Consider the following 19,517-nt stretch of genomic DNA (forward strand, 5'->3'; position numbering starts at 1 on the left):
TGATGTAATGTCGAAAAGATGCCAGCCAATTTGTGCACAGTAAGCTCCCAAAAAAACATAACCTTATTAGGACCAGAACATTTAGGTGTTGGCTCAGAAATAAATATTGGTCAGGACAATTAAGAGAACTCAGAAAGCACAGGAACAGGAATTTAGCCTGTTCTGCTATTCAATGTGACCATAAGTCATTTACAACCTAACTCCATCCATTGGCTCTCATTCTCCTCATATCCGTTAATACCTTTAAATAACAAAAATACGCCAGATTCAGGTTTTAAATACATAAGAATTCTGGCACCAACCGCCAAAGAGGTCTACCCTTTGATCACCCCTTAAGTGTGTGGGAATGTTTCCTAATCTCACGTCTGAAAGGCCTGCCTCTCATTTTTAGACTATGTCCCCTAATCCGAGACTCCCCAACCAGTTCAAACACTGTCGCTCAATCTATCCCGTCTGCTGTCTTAAAAACTTTGATCGCATTACCGCGATACCTGATAAATTGCAAGAAATATAACTGGTTTGTTAAGTCTGTAACCTTTGAAGTACAGGTAAATCTACGTTACACACTCTCCAAGATCAGCTTACCTTTCTGAAGGTGCGGTATCGGGAATTAATCGCAGCATTCCAGGAGTCGACTACTCATGGCTCTGTACAGTTTAATCATGACTTCTACCCCTTTGTGCTCCAGTCCTCCGAATGTAAAGGCCATTTGCTTTTTGATTCCTAGATTTCCAAGTCTCTTTAAACCTTCATAGTTTCTAGTTTCTCGCTATTTAGAATGTCACCTGTTCTATCCTTTCTCGGTTCAAAGTGGATGGCCTCACATTTGTAATGTTGGGGGCGATTCTCCGATATTGAGGACGGCGTTCACGACAGCGCAAACGGGGCCCGGATATGACCTATTCTGGCCCCCACAGGGGGCCAGCACAGCGCTGGAGCAGTTCATGCCACTCCAGCGTCCTTACGGGGCAGCCCAATCCTGTGCATGCGCAGTTGGGCCGCGCCATCCTGCGCATGCGCGGGGAACGTCTTACGCATGCTGGCCCCTCACCAACATGGAGCCGGTGTTCTGGGGCCGCGCACGGAAGGAGGTAGGCCGGGGGGGGGGGGGGGGGGAGAGGCCGGCCCGCCGATTGGTGGGCCCCGATCGCAGGCCAGACCCCATCGGAGACCACCCCAGTGAAGGAGCCCCCATCCCACCCCCCAAAGGCCGCCCCCCCCAGTGCTCCCGCAGAGTTCCTGCCGGCAGCGACCAGGGGCGGACGGCGCCGGCGGGAACCTTTCGTGTCGTAGCGGCCTCTCGGCCCATCCGGCCGAAGAATCACCACTCGCCGGTTCTCCGAGCGGCCCGGTGCGAATCGCGTGCCGCTGCTTTCCGGGGGGTGGGAGAATCGCGTGCAGGGGTCGGGGCCGCGATTCGCGCGGCGCCCCGGCGATTCTCCCACCCGCCGTGGGGGGGGGGCAGAATAGCGCCCGCTATGTTTCCATCGACACTATACCAATGCTGCCTACCTTTCAGCCTTCAGCAAGTTTGAACATAAAAGCTTTTCAATCCCATTCTTTCAGTTGTTAATGAATACAGTGGGGAAGAGAATTCTAAAGACACCCCCTCAATTCCCAGCTGCTACAGCTTTCAAACTGCAAGGTCTCGGATTCGCCCTCTACCTCAGAGAGACCACCCCCATCCTTATCCAGACAGGAAGCCCACCCTCGAGCCAATAATTGACCACCCCAGGTAAAAATACAATCAACAATTGTTTCCCAAACGTGCAGGTTCCTGACCCACATTTCAGTCCGATAGCAGGGATCAGAACACACCAGGGAAAATCTTCCCAGATGTTCGACTAACTGGTCTATAATTCACTAGTTTCCCTCTCTCACATTTCTTAATTAACAGAGTGACATGGGACATGGGACAGTCTATGTGGAGTCTGCACGTTCTTCCCGTGTCTGCGTGGGTTTCCTCCGGGTGCTCCGGTTTCCTCCCACAGTCCAAAGGTGCGCAGATTAGGTGGATTGGCCATGATCAATTGTCCCTTAATGTGCAAAGATGTGCAGGATAGGTGGGCCTATGGTGATAAGGCAGGGGATTCGACCGAGGTAGGGTGCTCTTTCGGAGGGTCGGTACAGACTCAATGGCCCAAATGGCCTCTTTATGCACTGTGGGGATTCTATGAATGCTGAACTTTGCAAGACATTTATGTTTTGAAATGTTCCTTTAAATTCAAAGTGAGACTAAGATGACATCTGGGAGAAAAAATTAAAGTGGTTCTTGACAATGTTGTCATTAGACTGAAGTGAAGTGATCATGTGGTCCAGGTCGCTATGGAATTGAGAGTCAGCTAAAGTGAAAGTATAATCGACAAGGAACGGAGAGTCGAGTTACAGTTTGGGTTATGGGTAGAAAACAATGTCGTTCTCACAGAAACACTTGGGGCAGAAGAAGTAAATTTCTCTCAGGAAGAGTTCATCCATGTCAGTAGAAAGTTGGACGAGGAAAAGTAGCAAATTTCTCCGTGTAGAAGGCAGCTTACCAGAGCCGACAAGAATGTTTCAAGGGATTTAATAAAGGGTTTGGATAAGGGAGTCTCTGGGAATTCATGCTGTCAGGTCTGAGATGACCGGAGAACGAGGGGGTCTGTCGAAGCGTTCCTTAGTATCTTGAAAACTCGGACAAAGTGGAATGATTGTCGAAGGCCTTTGGAAAATATGAGCCGATGCGGTGAAGAATGGGGAAACTGCTGGAGAGCTGGGAGAATCTTTTGGGACTGCCCTTGATGCTACATGTGTGAGAGTAGAGTTTGTGGCACCCGTTTAAAGCAAAATTTGCCTTTTTGTTTTGTTTTGTCGATATTGATGCAAAGTAAGTATTCAACAATGTTAGCCATTGCTTTATGTTCATTGAGGAGCATCACAGCTAACAATTCTCAACGGGCCCCCACATTGTTTATCTTGCCTAATATAATTGTAAAATGCTGTTTTGTGTTAATTTTGATACACTTGCAAGTTTCTTGTCAAACTCTCTCTTTCTGGCTTTTATTATCAGCTTTGTCATCCTTTGCTGTTCTTTGTATTTTTCCCATTTTATAGAATCTGTGTCTTTTGTTTTGTATTTTCCTATGTTTTTTTTGCTTTTCGTTTTATGTTCTCTTATCTCTTTAATTGCCAATGGCTATGTCTTTTTGCCAAGTAGACCTCTTGCCCCCTCCACGGAACAAACTGGTTCTGCATCATGTTAAGCAGTGCCACCCACTGCGCCCCCCGGTTCAACAGAATTTCTGTCATTTTATACATTTATGTTCTTGTATTTACCCATTAATAGATTTGTTCAGTTTGCTGTGGGCGATCTCAGTCTCTTCCCATTGAAGCTGAGAATCTTAGTGTGGCATTTGATGGGAGGGGCAGGCGAGTGGGGGTGGGGTTCTTGTCCACCATTGGGGAAGCTCCATTGCATAACTGGGCAGTAGCGGGCCTTCCCTGGAATCAAGAACCCCCATCGGCAGAGGTTCCACCCACCAAGAGTTGCCAACAATTCAGAGGTCAACGACTCTTCATTGCTCAGCAATGCCACTGGTGGGTAGTGGCTCCTGTTGATACTTCACCCACCTCAGGCCGAGGAGTGTCATAGAGCCAGGTGAGTATGATGGGACAAATATTCTAAACAAAACTGATGAACTGGGAGTGCCCACAGACATGGCTGCCAGAGAACATGGATTGGGGCCAGAGTTTTGAAGGGTACAGGATTTTTAGGAAGGACAGGAAGCACGGAAAAGATGGAGGGGATGGAGTTAATGATTGTATCAGCACAATAGTGTGGGATGACCGACATTCAGGCAACCAGACTGTGGAAACAGTTTGGGTAGGGATGAAAAATGGTAAAGGCAAGAAGTCACTTGTACGAGTTGTGTACAGGCTCCCTAACAATAACCACATTGTAGGGTGGAGAGAAAGGAAGAAATTATTTGTGTTTGTCAGAAAGACAGGACGCTAATCATGGGAGATTCTAATCTACACGTAGACTGGAAGAGCCAGATGGGCAAAGGTAGCCTCGATGAGATGTTCATAGAGTGTTTTTGGAGTAGGTTGTTAGAACAGTACATTGTGAGCCAACCAGAGAGCAGGCTACACGAGGCCAGGTATTGTGCAGCAAGGTGGGAGTAATTAACAATCTCATAGTGAAGATGCCCTTCAGTAGCAGCAGCCATAATTTTACATTCAGTTTGAGGGTGAGAGGAGTGCCACATAGGCATCTTGGCAGTGCCTGACTGCCAGAGGGAGAGCCGGTGTGCCACCCTGCCCTGTCTCCGATCTCACTGGGGAGGCTCTTAGTTCCCGGGAGCCGGGAGAATCAAGCGCAGACATATTTAAATGAGCCATCTTGCCCAGCGAGGGAGCAATCCAGATCGTGACGTCTCGCGAGGTTCAGTTAAATCTCACGAGATGTCTCAAGTATCGCGAATGACGAGGCCGGTAAATCGCGCCCCTGTCTTTTTCTGTACTCATGTATTTGGAGCCTTTTTTTGTTCCTTGCTTATGTTGCATTATTCTCCAAAATGTAAAACCTTAGTAAATATACCTTTTAAAGAAAAAGCATATAATTGTGCAAAGACGGATGGATGGTCAGAATATAGAGAACAGCAAAGGATGACTAAAAGATCGATAAGGAGGGAGAAATTAGAGTATGAGAGAAAGCTAGCCAGAAATATAAAAACAGATTACATAGATTTACATAGAATTTACAGTGCAGAAGGAGGACATTCGGCCCATCGAGTCTGCACCGGCTCTTGGAAAGAGCACCCTACCCAAGGTCAACACCTCCACCCTATCCCCATAACCCAGTAACCCTACCCAACACTAAGGGCAATTTTGGACACTAAGGGCAATTTATCATGGCCAATCCACCTAACCTGCACATCTTTGGACTGTGGGAGGAAACCGGAGCACCCGGAGGAAACCCACGCACACACGGGGAGGATGTGCAGACTCCGCACAGACAGTGACCTAAGCCGGAATCGAACCTGGGACCCTGGAGCTGTGAAGCAATTGTGCTATCCACAATGCTACCGTGCTGCCGTGATGGTAAGAGTTTCAATAAATGTCCAAAAAAAAGAAACGTGCTAACAAAGTGAATGTTGGTCCTATAGAAAGTGAGGCTGGAGAATTTATCATGGAAAGAAAACAAAGTGATGGAAGAAGAATAGAGCAGGTATTTTGCAGCAGTATTCACTATAAAGGATACATCCCAGAAATAGCTGTAAATCAGGAAATGGATGGGAGTGAGGAACTCCGGAAAATTACAATCATCCGAGAAGTAGGACTGAGTAAATTGTTGGATCTACAGGCTGGCAAAGCCCCAGGCCTCGATGGACATCATAGAAACATAGAAAATAGGAGCAAGAGGAGGCCATTCGGCCCTTTGAGCCTACTCCACTGGTAATTATGATCATGGCTGATCATCCAACTCAATAGCCTGACCCCCCTTCCCCCATCCCCTTTGCCCAAGTGCTACATCTAACTGCTTCTTGAAAACATACAATGTTTTGGCCTCAAATACTTCCTGTGGTAACAAATTCCATCACTCTCTGAAGAGTGAAGAAATTTCTCCTCATCTATGTGGTCTGTCCCGTATCCTCAGCCTGTGGCCCCTGGTTCTGAACACCCCAACTCTACTAGTTACATGCTCAAAGAATTCCAGTAGATTTGCCAAGCATGATTTCCCCTTCATAAATCCATGTTGACTCTGTCCGATCCTGTCACTATTTTCCAAGTGATCTGCTATTAAATATTTGATAATGGATTCTAGAATTTTCCCCACTACCGACATCAGGCTTACTGGTCTTACCTGTTTTCTCTCTACCACCCTTTTAAAATAGTAGGGTTACATTAGCTACCTTCCAATCTGTAGGAACTGTTCCAGGGTCTATAGAATCTTGGAAGATGACCACCAATGCATCCACTATTTCTCAAGCTGCTTCCTTAAGTACTTTTCAGGCCTTGGGAATTCTTCAATCCCATCAGTTTCCCCAACACCATTTCTCTACTAATACTGATTCATTTCCGTTCCTCCCTCTCACTAATTCCTGTGTTCCCCAACATTGCTGGTATCTTGTTTGTGTTCTCCGTTGTGAAGTCAGAACCAAAGTATGTATTTAGTCGGTCAGCCATTTCTTTGTTCCCCATTATAAATTCCCCTGTTTCTGACTGTAAGGGACCTACATTTATCTTCACCAATCTTTTCCTCTTCACATACCTATAAAAACGTTTACAGTCAGTTTTTATGTTCCCCGCAAGCTTACTCTCAAACTCCATTTTCCCCTTCAATACCTTGATCCTCCTTTGCTGAATTCTAAACTGCTCCCAACCCTCAGGTCTGTTGCTTTTCTTGGGCAATTTGTATGCCTCTTCCTTGGGTCTAATACAATCTCTAATTTTGCTTGTAAGCCATGGATTGGCCACCTTTCCATTTTACTTTTGCGCCAAACGGGAATGAACAATTGTTGCAGTCGCCTATGTGCTCCTTGAATGTTTGCCATTGCCTGTCCACCGTCATCCCTTTAAGTAACGTTCCCCAATTCATCAGAACCAACTTGTGCCTCATATCATCATAGTTTCCTTAATTAAGATTCGGGACCCTAGTCTCAGAATCAACTATCTCACTCTCAATCTTGATGAAAAATTGTATCATATTATGGTCGCTCACCCCCAAGGGGTCTCACATAACTAGATTACCACTGATTCCTTTCTCATTACACAATGCTAGTCAAGGATGGCCTGTTTGTTAGTTGGTTCCTCAATGAATTGGTTCAGAAAACCATCCGTATGCACTCCAGGAATTCCTTCTCTACGATGTTGTTACTAATTTGATTTGCCAAATCTATATGCAGATTAAAAGCACCTATAATTACAGATGTGCCTTTATCGCATAAATCTCTAATTTCCTGTTTAATGCCATGCCCAACATCACCACTACAGTTTGGGGAACTAAATACAATCCCCACTAGGGTCTTAAAAGAAGTGACTAATGAGATAGTTGATGCAGTAGTTTTAATTTTCTGAAACTCCCTCGATTTGGGGAAGGTCCCATTAGATTGGAAGACAGTAAATGTGACTCTCTTATTTAAGAAAAGGGGGTGGAGACGGGAAGAGGAAAACTATAGGCTTAACATCTGCGACAGGGAAACGTTAGAAGCTTTTATTAAGGTGTTATAGCACGGCACTTGGATGAGTTCACGGTAATCAGGTAGAGTCAACATGGTTTTGTGAAAGGCAAATCATGTTTATCCAATGCATTGGAGTTCTTTGAGGAAGTAACGTGTACTGTGGATAAAGGGGAACTATGGATGTACTGTACTTAGGTTTCCAGGAGCATCTGATAAAATCACACAGTTACTGTGGAAAATAAAAGCTCATGGTCTAAGGGGTAACATATTGGCATGGATAGAAGATTGGCTAGCTAATAGGAAGCAGAGATTAGTCATAAATGGATCACTTTATGATTGGCTAAATGTAACGAGTGGTGTGCCACAGGGATCAGTGCTGGGACCTCAACATTATACAATTTATATAAATGACTTGGATGAAGGGATTGAAGGGATGGTTGCCGATGACACAAAGATAGGTAGGAAAGTAAGTTGTGAAGTGGACATAAGGAGGCTACAAAGGGACATAGATTAAGTGAGCGGGCATAAATCTGGCAAATGGAGTATAATGTGAGCAAATGTGAAACTGTCCATTTTGCCAGGAAGAATAAAAAATAACATTACCTAAAAGGTCAGAGATTGCTGAGCTGAGATGCAGAGGGATCTGGGTGTCTTAGTGTATGAATCGCAAAAGGTTAGTATGCAGATATAGCAAGTAATTAAGAAAGCTAATAGAATGTTATCGTTTATTGTGAGGGGAGTTGATTACAAAAGTAGGAAGGTTACGCTTCAGTTGTACAGCGCATTGGTGAGACCACGAGTATGGTGTACAGTATTGGTCTCCTAATTTAATCAAGGATGTAAATGCATTGGAAGCTGTTCAAAGAAGGTTTAGCAGATGAACACCAGAAATGGGTGGGTTGTCTTAAGAGAAAAGGCTGGACAGGTTACTTGTATCCGCTGGAGTTTAGAAGAGTAAGACACAACTTGTTTGAAGCTCCTGAGGGGTGTTGATGGTGGATGTGGAGAGGATGTTTCCTCTTGTGGGAGATTCTAGAACTCTGTCCCTGTTTAAAAATGAGGGGTTGCCCGTTTAAAACTGAGATGAGGAGAAATGTTTTCACTCAGAGGGTTGAGAGTCTTCGGAACTCTCTTCCTGAAAAGGCGATGGAAGCAGTTGTTGAATATTTTTAAGATGGAGGCGGTTAGACTCTTGGTAAGCAAGGCGGAGATAGGTTATCGGGGTTACACGGGATGTAGATTTGAGGTCACTTTCAGATCAGCTATTATTAAATGGCGGAGAAGGCTCGAGGGGCCGAATGGCCTACTCCGCCTACTTGTTTGTATGGAAGGAGGAGGAGGATGTGGGTCACAGGGGAAAGAAGAGGCACATGGCGGGTCGCCCCGCCTGATCTCATGATCAGACACCGAGCGCCTTTGAACAAGCGAACCCTCTGGAAGCTCACAAGCAAACATGCCAGGGTTTGCTTTTTAAGCATGGCGTGTCCCCTGCTTTGGTGGCAGGAGGAGGCCCTTAAGTGGGAAATTAATGCAATTTGCAGCAGGCGGGTAGTGCCATCATTGGGCTTTCACGCCATGGACGTAATTGAGGTTGCGGCAAGTAGGTAGTGGGGTCCCTGCCCTACTCCATCCCCCCAACCTGACTACAGGACCCACGCCACCAAACCCACCACTGGGGAGGGCATCAAATTCTGCCTTTAAAATCTTCCAAACACTACATTGCGCTTGATGATATTATGATCATTATTGGGTAAACATTCACAAATCATTACACATATCTGGTTCATTACAAGTTACAATCAGCGAGATTCTCCAGAAAGATTTCTAAGTGTGGTAGCGAGCGGGAACTGTCGCGAGCTTCCCGGCACTCGGCCCAGCGAGGCCGGCAACGCTATTTAACGTTAACTTGTCCACTTAACGAGGCCCCACGGGCTTCTCGCCGCAAATGAAGGCTCACCATCTGATTCGCTGGCACCGTGCTCATCAGCCCCCCGTTAACAAGGTCGAACAGCACTCAAGCTGCACTTGCTCAGCCAACCCCAGCTCAATGGACCAGGAGACCGGCCCCAAGATTCCGGGGCGCTGACCTGGCCAGGCTCCGAGACACAGTGGAGGCCAGGAGGGATGTCCAGTTCCCTCGAGGGTCCAGGAGGGTCAGCCATAGGGCAGCCTGTGCTGCCTGGGAGGAGGCTGTGAGCTTGGGGAGTGTGACCAGGAGGCCTGGCCTCCAGTGCAGGAAAAAGGTCAATAAACACACCGGGCAGCATGAGAGAGTGGACACCAATGCCCATGACCCCCCCTCCCTGGAGATCTTTCCGCCCCCACACGAACATCCACCCCCAACTCTCCATGCGACCGCCAATCCTCCCTCCACCCCCTCCCCTCAATCCCCTCCAACCCTTCTGTCCCCACGCCCCCACCCCTCCCCCCACAACCCCACAACCACTGTGAAACACGTGATGCCCTCTCTGTGTCTACTCGGGAAAAGCTGTCCCACAATCGCCGGGAGAGGGCCCAGACTGGCGGAGGGGTGCCAGACAGAAGAATCCTCACCACCTTCGAGGAGCGGGTCCTGCAGGTAGCTGGTGTGGCCAAGGACAGATCGGTCACCCGCGCAGAAGCTAATGGGCGTCGCAGTGGTGAGGAACCACCGGGCCCCAGCCAATGGACCTGTAATACACGAGTGACCCATCCCTCCACTGACCACATGTCCATTCTACTGCAGGTCCTCCAGCCGATGGCACCGGCCCATCCCAGGCGGGACCCTCTCCAGTATCCCAGGAGACCACCTCTGGGGAGAGCTCAGAGGATGTCACTGTAATAGTCGTGTCACAGCTGTCATCCCCACCCTCCACCAGTGCAGATACACACAAATTGGTCGGTCTGGTTAGTGGTCAGGCTTCTGGGGCACAGCCTGGTGAGCACCACACAGCTGCTGATGTACATCAGGTGGAGGCAGGAATCCCCACGTGAGACAGCAGTCAGAGGTCTGCTGGATCCCAGGACCCAGCTGGGTCCCAGCCTGATGCTGAGCCTCTGGAAGAAGTCACCCCGGAGCTGATGGAGACGTTAGGGAGCGACCGAGACAGTCAGAGGGAGATGACAGCGACACTCCAGCAGGTCCATTACTGATTCGAGGAGTCCCAGACGCCACAGGTGCTCGAGATGTCACCGGAAATGGTGGATGGCACCGAGGCCAACACTGCTCGGGTGGCGACCGCGGTGGAGAGCCTGGTGCACGACGTCAGCACCATTGTGAAGGTGTCCAAGGCGTCGCACAGTCGGTGACGGCCATGGCTGAGGGTCTCGGCAGAATGTCCGACTCACTGGAGGATGCCACCCAGAACCAGGCCGACCTTGATGAGGTTCTACGGGACAAGTCTTAGATGGGAATCGCCGAGACGCTGCAGCGCGTGTCCCAATCACTGAGGAACATCGCTGAGGGCTTTGACACCTTGGTGCACACATCAGGAAGCCGCCAGGGCTGGCAGAGCCAGATGATGCAGGGGCAGCCGGGGGCTTGAACCAGCTGCTCCTCCATCCCAAGGTGAACCCCGGGACTCTCCAATCCCCCATTGATCTCCCCTTCCCCCCTCCATCTGGAAAGCCCAGCCCACGCCCTCCCAGCTGCAGCGGCCCCCCCCCTCCTCCTCACCGGACCCCAGACCCTGTACCCAGACACCCACATATAAGGTCACCTGGACTTGGCGCTGGCCCCCTCCCCTTTGCACTCACCCACCCTCCGGCCGTGGGCATGTCCCGGGGGCTGTGTCCCATCCCCTGGGTGTTGGGATGTTGGCTGCTGTGTGTGTGGTGTTGCCTCCCGCAGTGTTCAGGTACACTGTCCAGGCATCACGGTCTGATTGGAAAGCGAGGCAATGACAGCCACATGCTACATGGCCCGCCCACCCATGGGAACCCGCTTGGCTTGTGTGAAGTGCTCACTTAACCACGATTGCCAATTCCCGATTAGCGATAGCATTCTGCAGCACGGACACAGGCCACGGCAGTCGGTGGGGCTATGGGTGGCCGGTAGGGGAGACAGGCAGGGACAAGGGCTGTCCCTGGAATGGGTACACATGATCCAGGGGTTGGCATGGTGGTGCCGCGAGCAGTTGCCCCCCCGATTGCCCCCCCTCAGCACCTCCCCTACCCTCCATGGCAGCCCACCCCCTAGCTGAGGGTCCCCCACCTCCCACGAGCACTGTGGTGGCAAGTCCAGCACCCCCGGGCTCTTTGTCTGTGAGCAAAGATGGCTACTCTCCTCAGCTCCCCACAGAAGCCCTTCCACCAGGCTCTTGTATTTCAAAAGGAGCGCTAATCGGCTCCAGCGTGACCACTTGCTGGGGAGGCCGCTGAATAACGGGAGGCTGTTGGATATGGGGTAGTTCTCGTTAATTGTGTGGAAATGGGGCTTCAGCGGTGATAATTTGTTTCTCGTCACGCTACGGCGAGATCCCAATTTCGCCTACGGGAGAGAGCCGGTTGCATCACAAACTGTTTGTCGCCTGACGCGGTTTTCGTTTTCTGCCTCTCCCGCTATATCTCATATTGGCCTGATCTGCTCTCGGACACATGGTTGCAGAACGGGCTTGTGTAATTCACTACCTTTCTGAAAAATGCTAGTCTGTTTATCCCGAGCTATATAAACGTTAAAATCCCTCATTAAGACACTACATGCTTGTCTAACCTCTGCATTAATACAATCTACCACTTCACAGCCACTGCCAGTGGGCCTGTCCACAACTCCCCCGACACAGTCTGAAATCCCTTTCTAATTTTTAAATTTGATCCATTAAGTCCCCACTACCTGCTTACTTCCTGATATATCCTCTTTTATCATTGAAGTGATTTCATCCTTAATTATTAAGGATACTCCTCCCCTCTATTATTTTCCCATCATTCCTGTAGACTTTATAATGTGATATGTTTACTTCCTGCCCTCACTGTCCTACACAGCTTTCCTCAACGGCCATCCTCCAAGTTAAAATTATACTTGCAATTTATCAATTGCTCATTGTACTCTCTACATTTGTATAAAGGACACCCGTTTGGCTCATACTCCCTAACCTAAGCTTCTATTCTATTCACGGGACTGGTTGAGCACAGTGGGCTAAACAGCTGGCTTGTAATGCAGAACAATGCCAGCAGCGCGTGTTCAATTCCCGTACCGGCCTCCCCGAACAGGCACCGGCATGTGGCGACGAGGGTTTTCCCCCAGTAACTTAATTGAAGCCTACTTGTGACAATAAGCTATTATTATTATTGTTTGACTCACAAGTTTCTTATTTCTCTTTACATCTTTTAGCTTTCCCTGTACCTTTGGTGTAGGGACACACAATTTCTGATTGTTCACTTAATCTGTTCCCTTTCATTTGTTTTCAAACTATTGCCTCAACAATATTTTTCACCGGAATCCTCCTCCTACTTGCCAGTACTCCCCTGCTTTTCTTCAAAATACTGCCCGTGGGACCCTGTCCATCCACCCATGAGTTCAGGCAAGGCCTTCGTTTAACACCTTAACCAAAAGGCGACACACCTGACAGCGCAGCATTCCCTCAGTGCTGCAATGAGGCTATCAGCCTGGATCATGAACTTAAGTCCACGGTGTGTGTCTTGAACCTTTCATCTTCGTGCTCAAAAGGAACAGAAGGGCCCGCTGGATCCCATAACTTCACATGTTAGAAAGTAGAAAATACAGTGTAGAAGGAGGTCATTCGGCCGATGGAGTCTGCACCGACCCACTTAAGCCCTCACTTCCACCCTATCGCCGTAACCCAATAACCCCATCTATCCTTTTTGGACACTAAGGGCAATTTATCATGGTCAGTCCACCTAACCCGCACGCATTTGGATTGTGGGAGGAAACCGGAGCACCCGGAGGAGACCCACATAGACACGGGGAGAAAGTGCAAATTAAACACAGACAGTGACCCAGCGGGGAATCGAACCTGGGACCCTGGAGCTGTGAAGCCACAGTGCTAGCACTGTGCTACTGTGCTGCCCACAGTATGCTGAGATTAGACTGTGGGTTTTACGCAGTCTTGGTATCAATCAGAACCTGACCAATCGGCGAGAACCTCAAAGCTATGTGTGGAAGGATTCAAACATATTGCCAGGGTGCAAAACATACCCTCCCCCGAACCCAACCAGATCTTCCACTCCTCCCTTGCCCCCAGAACACAAAGCTGGACTATATTCCTGACAGGGTTAACCCTCTTGCCTTCAGATCCCTGGCAGGCTGGTTGTGTTTCTGCTGATGATCATTACCTTGTAAAGTGCTGACAAGGAGGCTGAGGCGACCACCAGAGTGATCCCAATAACAGAATGACTGTGAAAACCATCTGAATAGGTTATCATCACTATCCCAGCCATGGCAAAGATGGCGGCCACTATCTGGTGTAAAGAGAAAAACAGGCTGGTTTAATCACACAGCATTAAAACACGTAGCATGCAAAGCGCAGGAACAGGCATTTTGTCCAACTGCTCCCTACCCAGTGTTTATGCTCTCTTCATCTCACCCTGTCAACAGATCCTTTTAGTCCTTTCTCGCTCCAGTGATTATCTAGTTATCTAGCTTCTTCCACTGAAATATCTCTGAGATTGAACTTATCTCTCAGTGGAAATGAGTTCCACATTCTCACCACGCTCTATGTAAAGACATTTCTCCTGAATTCCCTGTTGGATTTATTAGTGACTGCCAAAAATGTATTGTCAACATCTTAACGGTGGATGTTTTGGCTCCCCTACAAGCAGAAACCTCTCTCTACAGTTACCCTATCAAATATTAAAGATGGCAATCAGGTGACCTCAAGATTAGATGGCATCAAATTGGTCAGAATTTCTCAATTGTTCTAACTTGTGGTTATGGTGAAGGGAGTGTTTCACCAATCGTTATAGCGAAGGGGCAGTTATACCTGTCGTTATAGAGAAAAAGCAGGTACACCTGTCGTTATAGTGAAGGGAGTGTTTCACCAATCGTTATAGCGAAGGGGCTGTTACACCTGTCGTTATAGTGAAAAAGCTATTACACCTGTCGTTATAGTGAAGGGAGTGTTACACCAATCGTTATAGTGAAGGGGCTGTTACACCTGTCGTTATAGTGAAGGGGCTGTTACACCTATCGTTATAGTGAAGGGAGTGTTACACCTGTCGTTATAGTGAAGGGAGTGTTACACCTGTCATTATAGTGAAGGGAGTGTTACACCTGCCGTTATAGTGAAGGGAGTGTTACACCTGTCATTATAGTCAAGGGCTGTTACACCTGCCGTTATAGTGAAGGGGCTGTTACACCTGTCATTATAGTGAAGGGGCTGTTACACCTGTCGTTATAGTGAAGGGGCTGTTACACCTGTCATTATAGTGAAGGGGCTGTTACCCCTGTCAGCATAGTGAAGAGGCTATTACACCTGTTGTTATAGTGAAGGGAGTGTTACACCTGTCGTTATAGTGAAGGGAGTGTTACACCTGTCGTTATAGTGAAGGGAGTGTTACACCTGTCGTTATAGTGAAGGGAGTGTCACACCTGTCATTGTAGTGAAGGGGCTGCTACACCTGTTGTTATAATGAAGGGGCTATTACACCTGCCGTTATAGTGAAGGCACTGTTTCACCTGTTGTTATAGTGAAGTGAGTGTTACACCTGTCGTTATAACAAAGGGGCTGTTGTACCTGTCATTATAGTGACGGGACTGTTACACCTGTCGTTATAGTGAAGGGAATGTTACACCTGTCATTATAGTGAAGGGGTTGTTACACCTGTCATTATAGTGAAGGGGCTGTTACACCTGTCATTATAGTGAAGGGGCTGTTATACCTGTCATTATAGTGAAGGGAGTGTTACACCTGTCGTTATAACAAAGGGGCTGTTACACCTGTTGTAATATCAAAGGGACTGTTACACCTGTTGTTATAGTGACGGGACTGTTACACCTGTCATTATAGTGAACGGGGTGTTACACCTGTTGTTATAACGAAGGGAATGTTACACCTGTCGTTATAACAAAGGGGCTGTTACACCTGTTGTTATAACGAAGGGGCTATTACACCTGTCATTATAGTGAAGGCTTTTTCACCTGTTGTTTTAGTGAAGGGAGTGTTACACATGTCGTTATAAAAAAGGGGCTGTTACACCTGTTGTTATAGTGAAGGGACTGTTGCACCTGTTGTTATTGTGAAGGGAGTGTTACACCTGTCGTTATAACAAAGGGGCTGTTACACCTGTCGTTATAGTGACGGGACTGTTACACCTGTTGTTATAGTGAAGGGAGTGTTCCATCTGTCATTATAGTGAAGGGAGTGTTACCCCTGTCGTTATAGTGAAGGGGCTGTTACACCTGTCGTTATAGTGAAGGGGCTGTTACACCTGTCATTATAGTGAAGTGAGTGTTACACCTGTCGTTAAATTGAAGGGCGTGTTCCACCAGTCGTGAAAGTGAAGGGGCTGTTACACCTGTCGTTATAGTGAAGGGGCTGTTACACTGTCGTTATAGTGAGTGGAGAGTTACACCTGTCGTTATAGTGAAGGGAGTGTTCCACCTGTCGTTATAGTGAAGGGGCTGTTACACCTGTCGTTATAGTGAAGGGAGTGTTACACCTGTCGTTTTAGTGAAGGGAGTGTTACACCTGTCATTATATTGAAGGGAGTGTTACACCATTTCGTTATACTGATGGGGCTGTTACACCAGTCGTTATAGTGAAGGGAGTGTTACACCTGTCGTTATAGTGAAGGGGCTGTTACACCTGTCGTTACAGTGAAGGGAGTGTTACACCTGTCGTTATAGTGAAGGGGCTGTTACACCTGTCATTATAGTGAAGGGAGTGTTACACCTGTCGTTATAGTGAAGGGGCTGTTACACCTGTCGTTATAGTGAAGGGGCTGTTACACCTGTCGTTATAGTGAAGTGAGTGTTACACCTGTCGTTAAATTGAAGGGCGTGTTCCACCAGTCGTGAAAGTGAAGGGGCTGTTACACCTGTCGTTATAGTGAAGGGGCTGTTACACTGTCGTTATAGTGAGTGGAGTGTTACACCTGTCGTTATAGTGAAGGGGCTGTTACACTGTTGTTATAGTGAGTGGAGTGTTACACCTGTCGTTATAGTGAAGGGAGTGTTCCACCTGTCGTTATAGTGAAGGGGCTGTTACACCTGTCGTTATAGTGAAGGGAGTGTTACACCTGTCGTTATAGTGAAGGGAGTGTTACACCTGTCATTATAGTGAAGGGAGTGTTACACCATTTCGTTATACTGATGGGGCTGTTACACCAGTCGTTATAGTGAAGGGAGTGTTACACCTGTCGTTACAGTGAAGGGAGTGTTACACCTGTCGTTATAGTGAAGGGGCTGTTACACCTGTCATTATACTGAAGGGAGTGTTACACCTGTTGTTATAGTGAAGGGGTTGTTACACCTGTCATCATAGTGAAGAGACTATTACACCTGTCGTTATAGTGAAGGGAGTGTTACACCTGCTGTTATAGTGAAGGGGCTGTTACACCTGTCATTATAGCGAAGGGAGTGTTACACCTGTCGTTATAGTGAAGGGAGTGTTACACCTGTCGTTATATTGAAGGGAGTGTCACACCTGCTGTTCTCGTGAAGGGGCTGTTACACCTGTCATTATAGCGAAGGGAGTGTTACACCTGTCGTTATAGTGAAATGGCTGTTACACCTGTCGTTATAGTGAAGGGGCTGTTACACCTGTCATCATAGTGAAGAGACTATTACACCTGTCGTTATAGTGAAGGGAGTGTTACACCTGCTGTTATAGTGAAGGGGCTGTTACACCTGTCATTATAGCGAAGGGAGTGTTACACCTGTCGTTATAGTGAAGGGAGTATTACACCTGTTGTTATAACAAAGGGGCTGTTACACCTGTCGTTATATTGAAGGGACTGTTGCATCTGTTGTTATAGTGAAGTGAGTGTTACACCTGTCATTATAGTGAAGGGGCTGTTACACCTGTCTTTATAGTGGAGCGAGTGTTACACCTGTTGTTATAGTGAAGGGGCTGTTAGACCTGTCGTTATAGTGAAGGGAGTGTTACACCTGTCGTTATAGTGAAGGGAGTGTTACACCTGTCATTATAGTGAAGGGGCTGTTACACCTGTTGTTATAACGAAGGGGCTATTACACCTATCATTATAGTGAAGGCTCTGTTTCACCTGTTGTTATAGTGAAGGGAGTGTTACACCTGTCATTATAGTGAAGGGACTGTTGCATCTGTTGTTATAGTGAACGGAGTGTTACACCTGTCATTATAGTGAAGGGGCTGTTACTCCTGTCATTATAGTGAAGGGGCTGTTACACCTGTCTTTATAGTGGAGCGAGTGTTACACCTGTTGTTATAGTGAAGGGACTGTTACACCTGTCGTTATAGTGAAGGGAGTGTTACACCTGTCATTATAGTAAAGGGGCTATTACACCTGTTGTTATAACGATGGGGCTATTACACCTATCATTATAGTGAAGGGAGCGTTACACCTGTCGGTATAGTGATGGGGCTGTTACACCTGTCGTTATAGTGAATGGGCTGTTACACCTGTCATTGTAGTGAAGGGAGTGTTACACCTGTCGTTATAGTGAAGGGGCTGTTACACCTGTCGTTATAGTGAAGGGAGTGTTACCCCTGTCGTTATAGTGAAGGGGCTGTTACACCTGTCGTTATAGTGAAGTGAGTGTTACACTTGTCGTGATAGTGAAGGGCGTGTTCCACCAGTCGTTATAGTGAAGGTGCTTTTACACCTGTTTTTTAGTGAAGGGGCTGTTACACCTGTCGTTATAGTGAAGGGGCTGTTACACCTGTCGTTATAGTGAAGGGAGTGTTACACCTGTCATTGTAGTGAAGGGAGTGTTACACCTGTCGTTATAGTGAAGGGGCTGTTACACCTGTCGTTATAGTGAAGGGAGTGTTACCCCTCTCGTTATAGTGAAGGGAGTGTTCCACCTGTCGTTATAGTGAAGGGGCTGTTACACCTGTCGTTATAGCATTGCGCAGGTCAAGGACACACAGCCTGAGTGAGTGAGACACAGACAGAGTGAGAATTTGGTAATTTGGTGCGGTGAGGTAATTTGGTGAAGAGTGGGAGAAGGTGCTTTTTCCCTACTGTTTTGTTCTCTCTTTTTTCGGGCCTAATTTCGGGAGCCGTTCGGAGGAGGAGGAGCAGTCTCTGTGAGTATAAAAACCTAACGGTAACTTCCTGCTTTCCAGTTTTTTCCCCCAAAAGTGACATCAGAGGGAAGCTGTGACCTGATTGGTTGATCGCAAATCTGCCCCAAATTAAAAAAAAACACAGCTAAACTCGTAAACTTAAATTAAACTAATTAATTAATTAGTGATGGCTGGTCAGGTGATGTGCTTGAGCTGCTTGATGTGGGAGCTGGCAGATCCCATTGCGAGCTGCAGCGACCACATCTGCAGTAAGTGTTGGCTGCTCGAAGAGCTCCGGCTCAGACTTGATGAGCTGGAGTCTGAGCTTCAAACACTGAGGCACATCCGGGAGGGGGAGACTTACCTGGACACTGTGTTTCAGGAGGCAGTCACACCTGTCAGAGTAAGTAGTTTAAATCCTGCCAGTGGCCAGGAACAGCAGGGTGTGACTGCAAGTCAGGCAGGTAAAGGGAACCAGCAGTCAGGAACTCAGGAGCCTCAGCCCTTGACCCTGTCCAACAGGTATGAGGCACTTGCTCCCTGTGTGGATGGCGAACAGGGCTGCAGGAAGGATGAGTCATCTGACCAAGGCACCATGGTTCAGCAGGCCATTCAAGGGGAGGGAGTAAATAGGCAAGTTGTAGTTGTAGGGGATTCTATTATCAGGGGGATAGATAGTATCCTTTGTGAGCAGGATAAAGAGTCCCGCATGGTATGTTGCCTGCCCGGTGCTAGGTTGCGGGACATCTCTGACCGGCTTGAAAGGATACTGGAGAGGGAGGGGGAGGATCCAGTTGTTGTGGTCCATGTCGGTACCAACAACATAGGCAAGTCTAGGAAAGAGGACCTGTTTACAGATTATAAAGAGCTAGGATTCAAATTAAAAAACAGGTCCTCAAGGGTCATAATCTCCGGATTACTGCCCGAGCCACGTGCAAATTGGCATAGGGAGGCAAGAATAAGGGAAGTTAACACGTGGCTGAAAGAGTGGTGTGGGAAAGAGGGGTTCCTTTTCATGGGACACTGGCATCAGTTTTGGGACAGGTCTATACCGTTGGGATGGTCTCCACCTGAACCGAGCTGGGACCAGTGTTCTGGCGAAAAGAGTAAATAGGGTGGTCAATAGGACTTTAAACTAAAGATTGGGGGGGGAAAGGGAAAGTCAAGGAACCAAGAGGTGAAGTAATCAGTGGGAAGCGTAGCTGCTTAG

The 19,517-nt window shown here is 47.7% G+C and overlaps 1 protein-coding gene across 2 annotated transcripts in view; it reads right to left on the minus strand.

The window, feature by feature from the left end:
- Positions 1 to 19,517, minus strand: part of LOC140410419 (solute carrier family 35 member F3-like) — a 260,016-nt gene that overhangs the window by 30,210 nt on the left and 210,289 nt on the right. Inside the window, exon 5 of one of the 2 annotated variants that reach the window (XM_072498490.1) lies at positions 13,431 to 13,556. The exons of the other annotated variant lie outside the window; for it this stretch is intronic. Within the exon in view, the coding sequence (XP_072354591.1) occupies positions 13,431 to 13,556 (126 nt within the window). The remainder of the gene's footprint in view (positions 1 to 13,430; positions 13,557 to 19,517) is intronic. 2 annotated transcript variants of the gene reach the window in all.

This window comes from Scyliorhinus torazame, chromosome 4, assembly GCF_047496885.1.
Source record: "Scyliorhinus torazame isolate Kashiwa2021f chromosome 4, sScyTor2.1, whole genome shotgun sequence".
Taxonomy (NCBI): Eukaryota; Metazoa; Chordata; class Chondrichthyes; order Carcharhiniformes; family Scyliorhinidae; genus Scyliorhinus; species Scyliorhinus torazame.